Below are 12,488 nucleotides of genomic sequence, written 5' to 3' on the forward strand. Positions count from 1 at the left end.
ATCAGCAAATGGAATGGTTGAATGCCTTCACCGTCAACTCAAAGCGTCTTGATAGCTTGCCCGGCTCGTTCATGTTGAGCTGAAGATATTCCTCTCCTACTGCTTGGCGTGCGCTTGTCTTTCAAGGAAGACCTCGGCTACACAGCTGTGGAGTTGGTCTATGATACGACACTGCGTATGCCTGGGGAATTTTCATGCCAGGTACTGTCACTACACCCGATCCAGACAGTTACGTGGAACAGCTCCGTTTCCTCTGATCACGCCTGCGTCTTTGCCCTAGTCGCGATGCATTGTCGACTGACGTTTTTGTCAGCAAGGACTTGGCCACAGCGAGCCACGTTTTCATCTGGTGTGAAGGTATTCAACCCTCCCTTATGCCTCCCTACGACGGCCCATTCAAGGGGCTCAGCCGAACAGAAAAAACTATCGTCATCGAGCTCAATGGAAGGAAAGAGGTCATGGCGATTGACAGAGCCGAACCCGCCTATCAGCAACAGTGCCAAAGTTATGTGCTTTGAACTTGTTTACCACGGCTGAAACGCAGTTTCGACCTGATCGCCTGACCTCAGAGACTGTTTCTTGGGCACCAGTGCATCACTTCGGTTCTTATCAGGAAGGGGAGGGGGGAAGATGGGGAGCAGCCCTCTAGCGGCCATCATCATCATCGTTGGCCGCCTATTAATTATGGCATGCTCAGGTGCATGTGCATGCCCATGCGCTTTGTTCCTCATGAGGCGTGCTCCACCATTACAAGAGAATAAAGCTCAGTTCTGCTCCTGCTGTTGGCCTGAACAGGTTCCTTGTTTTTTTCTTGCCACCACACGCAAAATTATAGAGGACCTAATCTTGGTCCCTCTACATTTAAAAAAAAAAAAAAAATAGGATGTGCTTAAAGCAAGTTTGTATGCTCCCATTGAGTACATTTTCTATATTGTTTAACTACATTTAGCTATGAAGAGACTCGCTAACATGTGAAATAAAAATTTGGGCTGCATTAAACATCCCAAAATAATGTTACCAAGCTTTCCTGCAAGAAAATTCACTCCCAGTAACATCTTGAAGAGCTTTTGAAAAGATGGTGCCACCAGTCCATGATCTCTTGAAAAGCATATGTAAAGCTTAAAGGAAAGAGGCCTAAATGAGAACTCCTGTAGGCACAGCAAGACCTTTAAAGGGGCAGTGTCATCGGATGTATTGTTTGCATCTTCCCTGTTACAAACGTTTGTTATTGCTCCAGAAAGTGTGATACACGCCCGAATATTCATGGATTCTTGCTATATAATTTAAAATGCCTTATTTATTTGGATGGCTTTGGGTTTCTGGGCACCGAGTTGGAAAATTCTCACTGTGTAGACATCGTGAACATGTGGCCTGGAAAGCTTTGACACAAGAAGTGCTGCATCATCTGCTCTCGCATACACAAGCAAGCAACTGTTTGGATGCCTTCAACACTCGCTGAAATTCTCAAATAGAGAATAATAGTGCATGCAGTATTCTAGTTTATACAGATATGTTTTTGGAGTACGGGGTTACGAGACGATGGTATCAACATCATCATCATCAAGATTTATTAACACTTAAGTGCCCTGAACAGGGCATTACGTAGGAAGGGGGCGGGGGGTTACAGAGTTTGTGGGACGTGTGATTGGACAAACTCTACATACAACACCCTTCAGCAATGCAGCAAATACAGAGCACATCAGTACTAATGATCGCTGAAAAAAGGTGTAGACACAATGCTTGGTGCAATCACAATTATAGGAGCACTTTCTTGCTTTTGCTAAGTGACCGTGGTGAAAAAGTGTTTTGAAAGGCAACTCGTTTGGAACTATACCACTGCCGAGAATCGACACCAGTTGAGAAGTAGAATTAGGTTTCTGCAACAGCAATTCTGGTTCATCTTAGCACCACCAGGTCTTTCTATTCGGTCTTTCTAAAGCCCCTGAATAAAATAAAAGTATTAGCATCTAGTGTTATTTTTCTTGTCCTCCTCTCCTGCGCTTCCTCCCGACGCTTGGTGCTCCCATTGGCCGAACGCCATCAAGTGCCCCTCGCACGCATTTTCTTTCGCTTGTTTTTTGTTTCTCTTGGGCTCGAGCTCCATAGAGGTATCCAACACGACGAGCTTCGCATGTGTGCAGCGCATTTAGCACCTCTTTTTCGAACTTCTCTTGCATGGCTTCAGTTGGTACGTGTTTGCGATTCCCCTTTGGTGCACTCGCGGTTACAGCATATGTGAAACTGACGGCAAGCTCCATTCTGGATTCCATTTGAGAAGTGAGACACACCATGGTGGAAGATCTGGCTGCGTAGAATCTGCTGGGATGACTTCAAACCATGTCGATTCTCTAAGGTACGCGAGTGTCCCCTCGCATTTCGCTAACATCATTAGGTTTTCATCCTTCTAAGGGCCACATACTCATTTTTGTGTTTATTTGTAATGTTTGTCCACGGTTTCCTTGCAGTAGTTTTGAAATGGGACTCTGTTAACCATGGTGTAGGGTTTATGCTTTTTAGCTGGAGATGCTTCTCAGCTTGCGTGCAAGGCGCATTTCATGGCAACGCCGATGTCCACCGCATGTTGCATTTTTTGTGTGCAGAAAACACTGCGTGCGTTTTGAACTTTAGAGTCTGGTGTGCAGTTGCTGCATTCTTTGACTAATAAATTCAGATTTTCTTCGCAGCACCAGTTGCTTCTAGAAAGCATTATTTTTCTGTGCGTCATCCTGCCTATAGATATCCACAGCCGTCAGCAGTCCGATAAAGGTCGCCGTGACATGTGGTTGTTTCCCACCGCAACCACAACAACATTGCGACGTCCTCTCACACTGCATTGCAGCTTGCTACGGTGACTCAGGTTGCTGATGTCATCGCCGCAAAACGCATGCATGGCCGTGTAGACGTGGCGTGGGATCGCACCCTGGTCCAAGGATCTGAGAGGGTCCAAACACACTTTCCAGTAAAGTTTTTCAGACTGTCCATCTGTCGATGTCCTCTTGTTGTGTTTCGTCAGTCAGTAAACATGAATAAAATCTCACCGAAATACCAGCTGACGAGTGTGAGCACTTCATAGCAACAGTGTTGGACGCGGAGAGCGCTAGCTATGCACCACGTAGGTGGAGCCATGGTTGAAAGAAGAGAGAAAAAAACGCTGGCACAGGAGGAGGAGAGAGTTGCTGTCGTTACTTTTATTTTATCCAGGGGCTTTAGGTCTTTCATGTTGATGGCTATGGCAACCCAGTATGCTAAAGCAGAGAAATGTACGAACAAACTAAGCTTCTCTGATGTTGCCTTTGCAAGTTCGTGTGACTCTGCATAGCGTTTTGCAAATTTCAAGCAAGTTTGGCTACTTTGACAGCCAGCTAAAAAAAATTTGTGCAGTTTTCAGCTGATGCTCTCTTGGCTTACCTGGTACAGCAGGGCTGTGGGTTATCGCCTATTGCGTGTCACTCTAATGTCATCACAAATATGTTTGTTAAGCTTCCTTCACTGTGACGTCAAGTGTCAGTCACTATAGTGATGGGTCTTTATCAGTAGAAAAAGCATTTAGGCACACTTTAGAAGTGAACTAAAATATATTCTAAACCTTTCCTGTGTTTAACACTTCTTGTTGAGTGACCTTGCATACAGGGGAAGTCTACACCAGGCTTTTTATAACTTCAAAATTAGGTGACACCACCCCTTTAAGTCTAGTGTCCTAAAAACCTTTAAATTAAAGGCACACAGGCATATATGACTGGACTTGAGTAAGGAATAGTACTATTCTAACACATCAGCCATATTACCATGGTATGAGAGTTGTCAGTGTTTCATTAATAAATATCCATTGAATCTACTGTGTTTATTTGAGCTGCATTTCATTGCACTAAACCATGTAGGTAAATAATATGAAAACAGCTTTGTCCTTTGGCCATCCTCGTCACCTGAAAAAATGGCTTTAGTTTTATTTCAGGCTGGTAGCATATACCCTCTACACTATTGTTAAATTGTTAAATATTTGTTAGCTTTCTAGATATTGCAGCATCCAAATTGTTGATTCACTATGGAGCATGGACTCTATGCTCTTATTCGTTAGTGTTGCTCTGAAACCTTAATGTCTGCTTGGCCTAAGCAGCAACTATAATTATAGCTTATTAGTGTCTGCTTCTGACATACGTGCCCTTTTTCTGTCTTGCAGCTTGTCAGAACGGTTTCAGATTTATTTCGACTTCTTCCATTTTCTGTGTTCATTATTGTACCATTCATGGAGTTCCTGCTGCCGGTAGCCTTGAAGTTGTTTCCAAACATGCTACCATCTACATTTCAAACAACGTCCGAGAAGGTAATTTTTTTCACCAAGCTTTCTAGTTTTATTTTCTGAGAGTGTGGCAAGTGTACCACAAGTGCACTCCTTAGTCTAATAATAGTTTTATAAAAAGTAGATTAGCTACAATGTTCAGTTTGCTTCCAGCATCAATCGTGCAGCTGGAAAATGTGATGCGTCATCTGTATAGATGTACATCACAGAAGCCGAGATCTTAGAACGTGCACATGGGCTGCATATAACATTTACATGGCTCCAATTGATCATTATACATTTGTAATCGTCTTACTGCAATAGTGCTGTAGGAGGTTGATACTTAAGTACTGCATGCTCTTGTATCAGAGGGTAAATATTGTGCATTGGTTATGAATGCAGTTGTTGTATAGCTTTCTTTTATTTCTTCAGGATGCAAAAGTCAAGAAGGAACTTAAGGTCAAACTTGAAATGGCCAAGTTTTTACAACACACCTTGGATGAAATGGCTGTGAAAAAACGTGGAGAGGCCCATTCCCACAATGCAAAGGAATTCGCAGAGTTTTGTGAAAAGGTTTGTAATTTTGCCATTTTTTTTGTCTTGCCTTTTTTCAATACAGCAATGCTAAATAGTCATGATATGAAAGTGTATATATTTTTCCAATCCAGTTTATGGTACCTGCCATAGTATACTGTGTCAGGTTCAAGTATCAGTGATGGATGCCCCGCCGCGGTGGTCTAGTGGCTGCTGACCCGCAAGTTGCGGGATCGAATCCTGGCTGCGGCGCCTGCATTTTCGATGGAAGCGAAAATGCTGTAGGCTCAAATTTTGGTGCACGTTAAAGAACCCCAGGTGGTCAAAATTTCCAGAGTCCTCCACTACGGCATCTCTCAATCATATGATGATTTTGGGACGTTAATCAAAGTATCAGTTATGGTGGTTGTTAGTGAGCCCTTTACTGGAATTCAAGGCAGTGTAGAAAGCTAACAAGCCATCTAGAAGACACAAAGATCGGCAAGCTTGTGCAAGACAGTGCAGTCACAGTATAAGCAGTAAAAGTCCCTAGCAGGCCACCTAAAACTGTTTCAGGGTGCATGTGGAAATACTGATCATGAAAAGCAGTCACTTAATGCTCATACATTTGTCTAAATGCAGTCTCTGCACTGCTGTCAATGCTATGGAAGTGTACTGCATTAGCTGAGCTCTAGAGAAAGCTATGGCCCAGCTACTGATGTTCAGTTGTGACACAGCCCATGGAACAGGGAGTGCGGGCGGAGGGGGGGGGGGGGGGGGGCAGCCGTATTGTGCCACACTACCTCTTCAATTTTTTTTTTTTTTCAATGTGAGTGCTCACTCCCCTCAATGGTAGCTGTCAGTCCTCCTTAGTTCAGGGAGTGGTCATGATATGACACCACTTAAAGGGTGCAGCAACCTGTGTCACACGTGAGCGCGAGCGTTTTCCCAAGGAAATGCGATAGATGTGCTTTCTCTCTCCAATTTTTCAATATCATGTGTCTGTCAGATTTGTTCCTCTGTGCTTCATCTTTATGGCTCGAAGCAATGCCGCTGCCTCACAGCGCTCGTGTGGCACCTTTTAGAGGTGTAACATGCAGCAGAGTCGCAGTGACGCCTTTTCCATAGATTGCCCACATAGCACCAATAACGGATCTACGCTATCTCAAAACACCTTGTCCCTGAGCCAGCGTGACCGCCAACATAGTGAATATGAAGGAGGCAAGATTACACCCCATGGATCTGTACGCAACTTAAGAAAAGATTACTTCATTAGATTTTCATCTTGAGGCGCCACATAAACGATTCTCTCCCCCCCATGAATGCAAAGCACACACGAAGGCTAGGTGATGGGCAAGAGTGGAAGAGGGTTGTGAACGGCTGGATCGGGCGCATGTGACTGGCATTGAAAAAATAGAGAAGGCGCTGGCCACTCATTACATGATTCAAAGATGTGCCAAAAGCCAGGTAGCTTTATGGTTATAAAAGATTTACATCAACTTAACAAAAATATAACAAATTAACATAAGCGTTTCGCCACCTATGTGCGTCGTGGCATCCTCAGTATACACCGACACCAAATGAGCGGAGGCCGCCCAGTCGTCTGCTAGTCACATATGTCCCCGTAAATGTCTGATAGAGGGCAGCAGTTTGTTGCAACGGATGAACCACGATTCCAAGACTTCTCTCTTGCTCCACCTTTGTTCCCGAGCCAGTATTATCGCATTGTTTAAAGTCAGAATGTCCCTGTAAATGTCTGATAGAGGGCGGCAGTTGTTATTTCATGCCAGTTTGTTGCAACGGATGAACCACGATTCCAAGACTTCTCTCTTCCTCCACCTTTGTTCCCGAGCCAATATTATCGTATTGTTTAAAGTCGGAAGGATGCCCGGTTGTCCAGCACTGTTCAACGTGCTCTGTCTTAGAACGCGTGACATGGGTGGCTTTAACTAGGTCCTCTTTGTGTTCCCTGAGTTTCGTTGATCTTTTCCTGCCTGTTCCACTAATAAAAGTAGCATCACAATTCCCACATGCTGCTTCGGAAACGACTCCGCTTTCATCGCTCGCATGTGTGCTTTCTTTAGGCTGAGCACACGTGTCCTAAGGTGCGTTGAGACTTAAAGGCAATTTCTATGCCCAGCGGATGCAAGGCTCCCTGAACAGAGACAGATATACCTTTAACATAAGGAATAGACATAATAGATGTCATATCTCGTGGTGCACTTTTTGTTTCTTTTCGCATGCACTTCTGGGTGTCGTTAATAAACTTTTCAGGATAATGCCATTGTTCCAGTTCACCTGCCATGTTTTCCACTTCATGTAGCCGTAACTGCTGATTAGAGCACCCCGCATCACGACATGACAAGAAAGTCCTCATGACAGACCATTTGTGTTTCGTAGGGTGATCACAAAACGGCTATGTATAATCTTGTAATATTTATAAGTCAGAGATATTTTATAATCATTATACAGTTCATGGGTCATGAAATCTAATGTTAAATTGCACAACCACTTTTACACCTGTCTGGTTGAGCACATGGATGTGTTATGTATCAGAAGGCTTGTGCTACTCACGATGATAAATGTTGTATAGCCATTTATAATTTGCGGGCTCCTTTAAAGCCCATGCAAATTACGCAGATTGCATGCTAGGCAGCTGGTGCCATAGTGTGAAACTTGGATGCATTTACAACAATGGTGCCAAGCACGTTACTCCTTGCTTGTTCGCGTGATAGGACTCCCCTTTAGTGTACTTGTTAAAAAAAGTCGCATACATAGGTGTGGCTAATTGGTATGGAAGTTGACTCTGACAAGCAGTGCGTGGGTTTAATTCTGGTGGAAATGTGCTATTTTTTTCTCATTGTGCCCAATAGTTGCAGTGGACACTTGTAATGGCTGGGGCAGGTGACATTGCTACCAAAGCTGGCTTATTTGAGCTTATGTCGTAAGAACTTGTAAGAATAGCATTTGAATGAATGAAAAGGTGCTTTCAAACAGCTATCAAGTATTTTCAGATAATGCAAAAAGAACACTTATGATAGTATTATATTTTATTTATTGTTTTTAAATTTTAAACCTACATTTTATTGAAACTTCATGTGTTGCCGACTTATTTTAAGCACAGGCCGCTCCAATCGCCTAGTGGTTATGGTGCTTGGCTGCTGACCCAAAAGACGTAGACTAAATCCTAGCAGTCGCATTTTGATGGAGGCGAAACGCTAGAGGCCGAAGTGTGGTGTGATGCCAGTGCACATGAAAAAAACAGGTGGTCAAAATTGTTCGGCGCCCTCCACCGTGGTCTCCCGCATAGCTCGAGTTACATTTAAATGTAAGACTTCTACAAACTAAAACTAACTTACTTAAGCACATATTAAGAAGCAGTACACGTCTAAACAAATAAATTCATTTTTAGTGCACTCCACCTGCATGTTAATCAACATGTCAACATCATGGCTGATAGCAATAGCATCAGTATATAACCATCTTTTTTTTCTGCATTTCCTAAATATATCAGCTTGTAATCTGTGTGGATTGGTGTTAAATTACTGATATGCCATAACATGTGCAATGTGACTCTGAGATTTAGGTTCTTTTTAATGTGTCTTTAAGAGGACGTCGAATGGACCAGATACACATTAGTGGCAACAAGATAGCACTTTTGTGTGCATACAAGAGGGATCTGGTGAGAAAAGTTATATAATGTCCAGTTAGAAAGGATTATATTGTTGACTGAATAGAAACATCGTGATGGCATATGTTGGAATGACAAATGTCATTTTCTTCTGGAGTAGTAAGTTGGGAGAAATAGCTTGGCAGCACAGTGAAAGAACTCGCAAAGAGTTTTTAAGAAGGACATTTTCTTATTCAAATAATTATGCTATTAGCCAGCAGCCATACCGCATCTCTGTTCTGCATCCTATCTCAGATCCCATTGGCACATGACATGCTAGTTACTATGGTGAGCCAAGTTACAAATACGGTTCCAGCTAGATATCTGGGTGAGATGTACTAGTAAATTCTGAGCCTATCTTTGTGAAAAACATTTAAATACAGTGAATCTCTAGAAACACTTCCAGTCAGCTGTGTAAAAAAAATGGTTAGTTCCTTCATACAACTGTAAAATGATTTTTTTTGTGTATCTTCAAGCAAGCCGTCGGAAAGCTTGGAAGAGTCAATAAATTTGAACTTGTCTAGAAAATTCAGGGAATAGCCATGTAATTTCTAAAAAACCTTGCAAGGTCATGTAAACTAATGGCAGTCTGTGCGACCGTCACAAAAATAATCATTACCATTTATCAGAGCTTAAAAAGTTGCTCCTTCGACTGCAACTACCGTGAACAGTTAAGCAGAAGTTTAAAAAAGAAAAAAGTGGGCAGTGCGTAACTGTCGCTTCTACAGATAGCGCAACACATCTCGCTTTTCAAGCACAACATTACTCACTCCTATATAATTTTATGCATGTTCATCTTGGCCACGATCATAGATTGACTCGAAGGCCTTCTGGTTGGGCTAGAAGTGCCATCACTTGAGGCTTGCCAGGCCATGTCAAGCTTATTCATTGGCACGCAACAGCAAATGTCCTCAACTACACAGTCAATGCTGATAGCTTGCGTTCAAGGGCAGCACGGGACAACAAGAGTGAAAAGTCGCATTTCAGTTTCTTAAGATTGTGTAATTAAATCTGTGACTACTCTTAAGCATCACGTTTATAAAAGAGCCCTTTAATAAAGAGAACATGCTGGCATCCATGATTCTTTTATGGAATTGAAGAAGTTGTTGCCTCCTTTTATGACTATGGTGCGGCCCCTTCGACTGTTGAGGGTCTGACAGATTTCTCTCTGCAGCCACACATTCATTAGTGCTTTAAGCACAACCCTTCAGCTTTCATTACAGGTGTTGGTGGATTTGCGTTGCACTCCATGCGTCAAAACCCAGAGAAATAAAATGCAAACATGTGTGCCCATCATGTGCAAGAAAGGAAGTCTCACAGTACAACTGTTTTTTGAATGTTGTCATTGGTCATATGGGCGAGGTCCAGAGAATGCGGCGTAGAGATTATTCTTTGTTTTTTTTTTTACCTAAAAAGGATATTTTAGGGGTGCACATTTTATGTGAGGGACACAAATCAGTAGTACAGTAGATAATTATAATCCAGGTCGGATCAAATACTATTCAATCAAATTCACATCCTAAGTTGTCTAAGCTGCAGCCAAATTGCCATTCCTCTTTCGAGTCAGTCACAATGCCTCCTTTGAAGGAGTGTTCATTTAGCTCTCATTGTGTGAACATGGAAATATTCTTGCGCCTGTTATAGATTAGAGCAGTACTGAATGACACTAGTAAGGCTCAGTGCCCAGCATGCCACAAGACTTTCTTACTCATCAATAAGGGCATCATTGCTGTCTCCAGTCACACTGTGAACAAGAAACACCTAGCTGCTATGAGCTTGGCACAAATTGCTTCTCAGATGAACCTGCGCACGGTGTTTAGTGTTACACTCAACTTATGCAAAATAAAAAAAACGACGACCAAGGTGAAATACACAAAAGTTGAAAAGACGTTTCGGCTCCCCACACGGGAGCCTTGTTCACAGTGACCGCAAATGGAATAGTGCGCTTTTCTTATGCACGTTTCATCTCGTGTTGCAGACATCGCGCGTACACGGGGGGGAGTGTCCCAATATTTCTGTTCAACGTATGCGCAGTAGTTCGAATGGCCAGAGATTCCATGTGCAATCGGGGTAACAACTTTCTTTCCGTGGCATTGATAAAGGCTTTACCCCAGTCGATAGCGTGCCCAGTAGACGTAACATGCTCTGCGAGGGCATTAGACGCTACTTTCTTGTTCTTGACGTCATTAAAATGTTCCCGGAGCCTTCTTTTGTAATTGCCCGTTTCGCCAATGTATTCGTATTCACAGTCTTTGCAAGGAATTTTATATACACCACGCCGGGAAAATCATGTCTGTCCAACTTATCTTTGACATTTGTGAGACGGCCTCGGAGCTTTCGTGTCGGAACGTGAACCACTTGGACATCGTAGCCGCGCAACACCCGAGCGAGGGTCTCGCTGAAGCCTGGGACGTAAGGCACCGATGCGCGTTTTCTTGTAGCAATGGTGTGTGTCAGATCCGGGCGCTGCAGTTGTTGCTGCACCGAGTTCATGTAGGTAAGCGGGTATCTGCAAGTAGTCAGCTGTGACAATGGATCAGCGCCAGCTATGTATGGACTGCCTAAGATTCACAAGACAAGTGTCCCAATCCACCCGATTGTCGATTTTACAAGGTCGCCTCTGAACAAGCTTTCGGCTTACCTACACAGGACCCTCTCGCCGCTCGTTGGAAAAAGTGAAACGCACTTAAGGAATTCCACTGATTTCATTGATAAGGTATGCGACATGGTACTAGATGACAATGATGTTCTAGCGTCTTTCGATGTACGGTCGCTTTTTACAAGTGTACCTGTTAGTCTGGCAAATGATGTGTGCAAGGCAGCCCTTGAGTCAGACCAATCATTGTCGGACAGAACGCCCATCGATGTTCCTGATCTGTTACGGTTGCTTCAGTTCTGCTTAGAGAACACCTACTATATTATATTCAGGAGCAAATACTACAAGCAGGTGCATGGCACTGCAATGGGATCTTCTGTGTCCGTCACTGTCGCAAACCTTACCATGGAGGCTGTTGAAAACTGGGCTCTCACTTCATTTACTGCCCCGCCCAAGATTTTCCTTCGATATGTGGATGATTGTTTCTGTGTTTTGCAACGGGATGCCCTGCCAGTATTCTTGGAACAGCTAAATTCTGTGGAGGTCGCGATACAGTTTACCGTGGAAGAAGAATCAAACGGCTGCCTTCCTTTCCTTGATGTTCTCGTGAAACGAGACGGTAGGCGCCTGATTTTCAGCGTCTACAGAAAAGAAACACCGCTCGTTTTCTAAGCTTCGATTCTGTGCACCCATCCTGCCATAAACGTTGTGTTGTGTCTACACTCATAAAGCGCGCTTGGAGGATTTGTTCTAAAGAAGAAGACGCAGTAGAAGATGTAGAGTCCGTTCGACGGGAGCTGGCTACTTGCGGATACCCGCTTTTCTACATGAACTCAGTGCAGCGACAACTGCACCGCTTGGCTCTGTCACACACCATTACTACAAGAAAACGTGCATCGGTGCCTTACGTCCCAGGCTTCAGCAAGACCCTCGCTCGGGTATTGCGCGGCTACGATGTCCAAGTGGCTCACGTTCCGACACGAAAGCTCCGAGGCCGTCTCACAAATGTCAAAGATAAGTTGGACGGACATGATTTTCCCGGCATGGTGTATAAAATTTCTTGCAAAGACTGTGAATAGGGATACATTGGTGAAACAGGCAATTACAAAAGAAGGCTCCGGGAACATTTTATTGAGGTCAAGAACAAGAAAGTAGCTTCTAATTCCCTCGCAGAACATGTTGCGTCTACTGGGCACGCTATCCACTGAGATAAAGTCTGCATCATTGCCACGGAAAGCAAGTTGTTACCACGATTGCACATGGAATCTCTAGCCATTCAAACTACTGCGCATACGTTGAACAGAAATATTGGGACACTTCCCCCCGTGTACGCGCGATGTCTGCAACACGTGCTGAAACGTGCATAAGAAAAGCGCACTACGCCATTTGCGGTCACTGTGAACAAGGCTCCCGTGTGGGGAGCCGAAACGTCA

The 12,488-nt window shown here is 43.7% G+C and overlaps 1 protein-coding gene across 1 annotated transcript in view; it reads left to right on the top strand.

Annotated features, from left to right (window-relative positions):
* The window catches only part of Letm1 (Leucine zipper and EF-hand containing transmembrane protein 1), a 58,813-nt gene that overhangs the window by 10,878 nt on the left and 35,447 nt on the right, over positions 1-12,488 (top strand). The window contains exons 3-4 of the mRNA XM_037427378.2: positions 4,178-4,321; positions 4,709-4,849. Of these exons, the coding sequence (XP_037283275.2) occupies positions 4,178-4,321; positions 4,709-4,849 (285 nt within the window). The remainder of the gene's footprint in view (positions 1-4,177; positions 4,322-4,708; positions 4,850-12,488) is intronic.

The sequence above is a fragment of the Rhipicephalus microplus genome, chromosome X, assembly GCF_043290135.1.
Source record: "Rhipicephalus microplus isolate Deutch F79 chromosome X, USDA_Rmic, whole genome shotgun sequence".
NCBI lineage: Eukaryota > Metazoa > Arthropoda > Arachnida > Ixodida > Ixodidae > Rhipicephalus > Rhipicephalus microplus.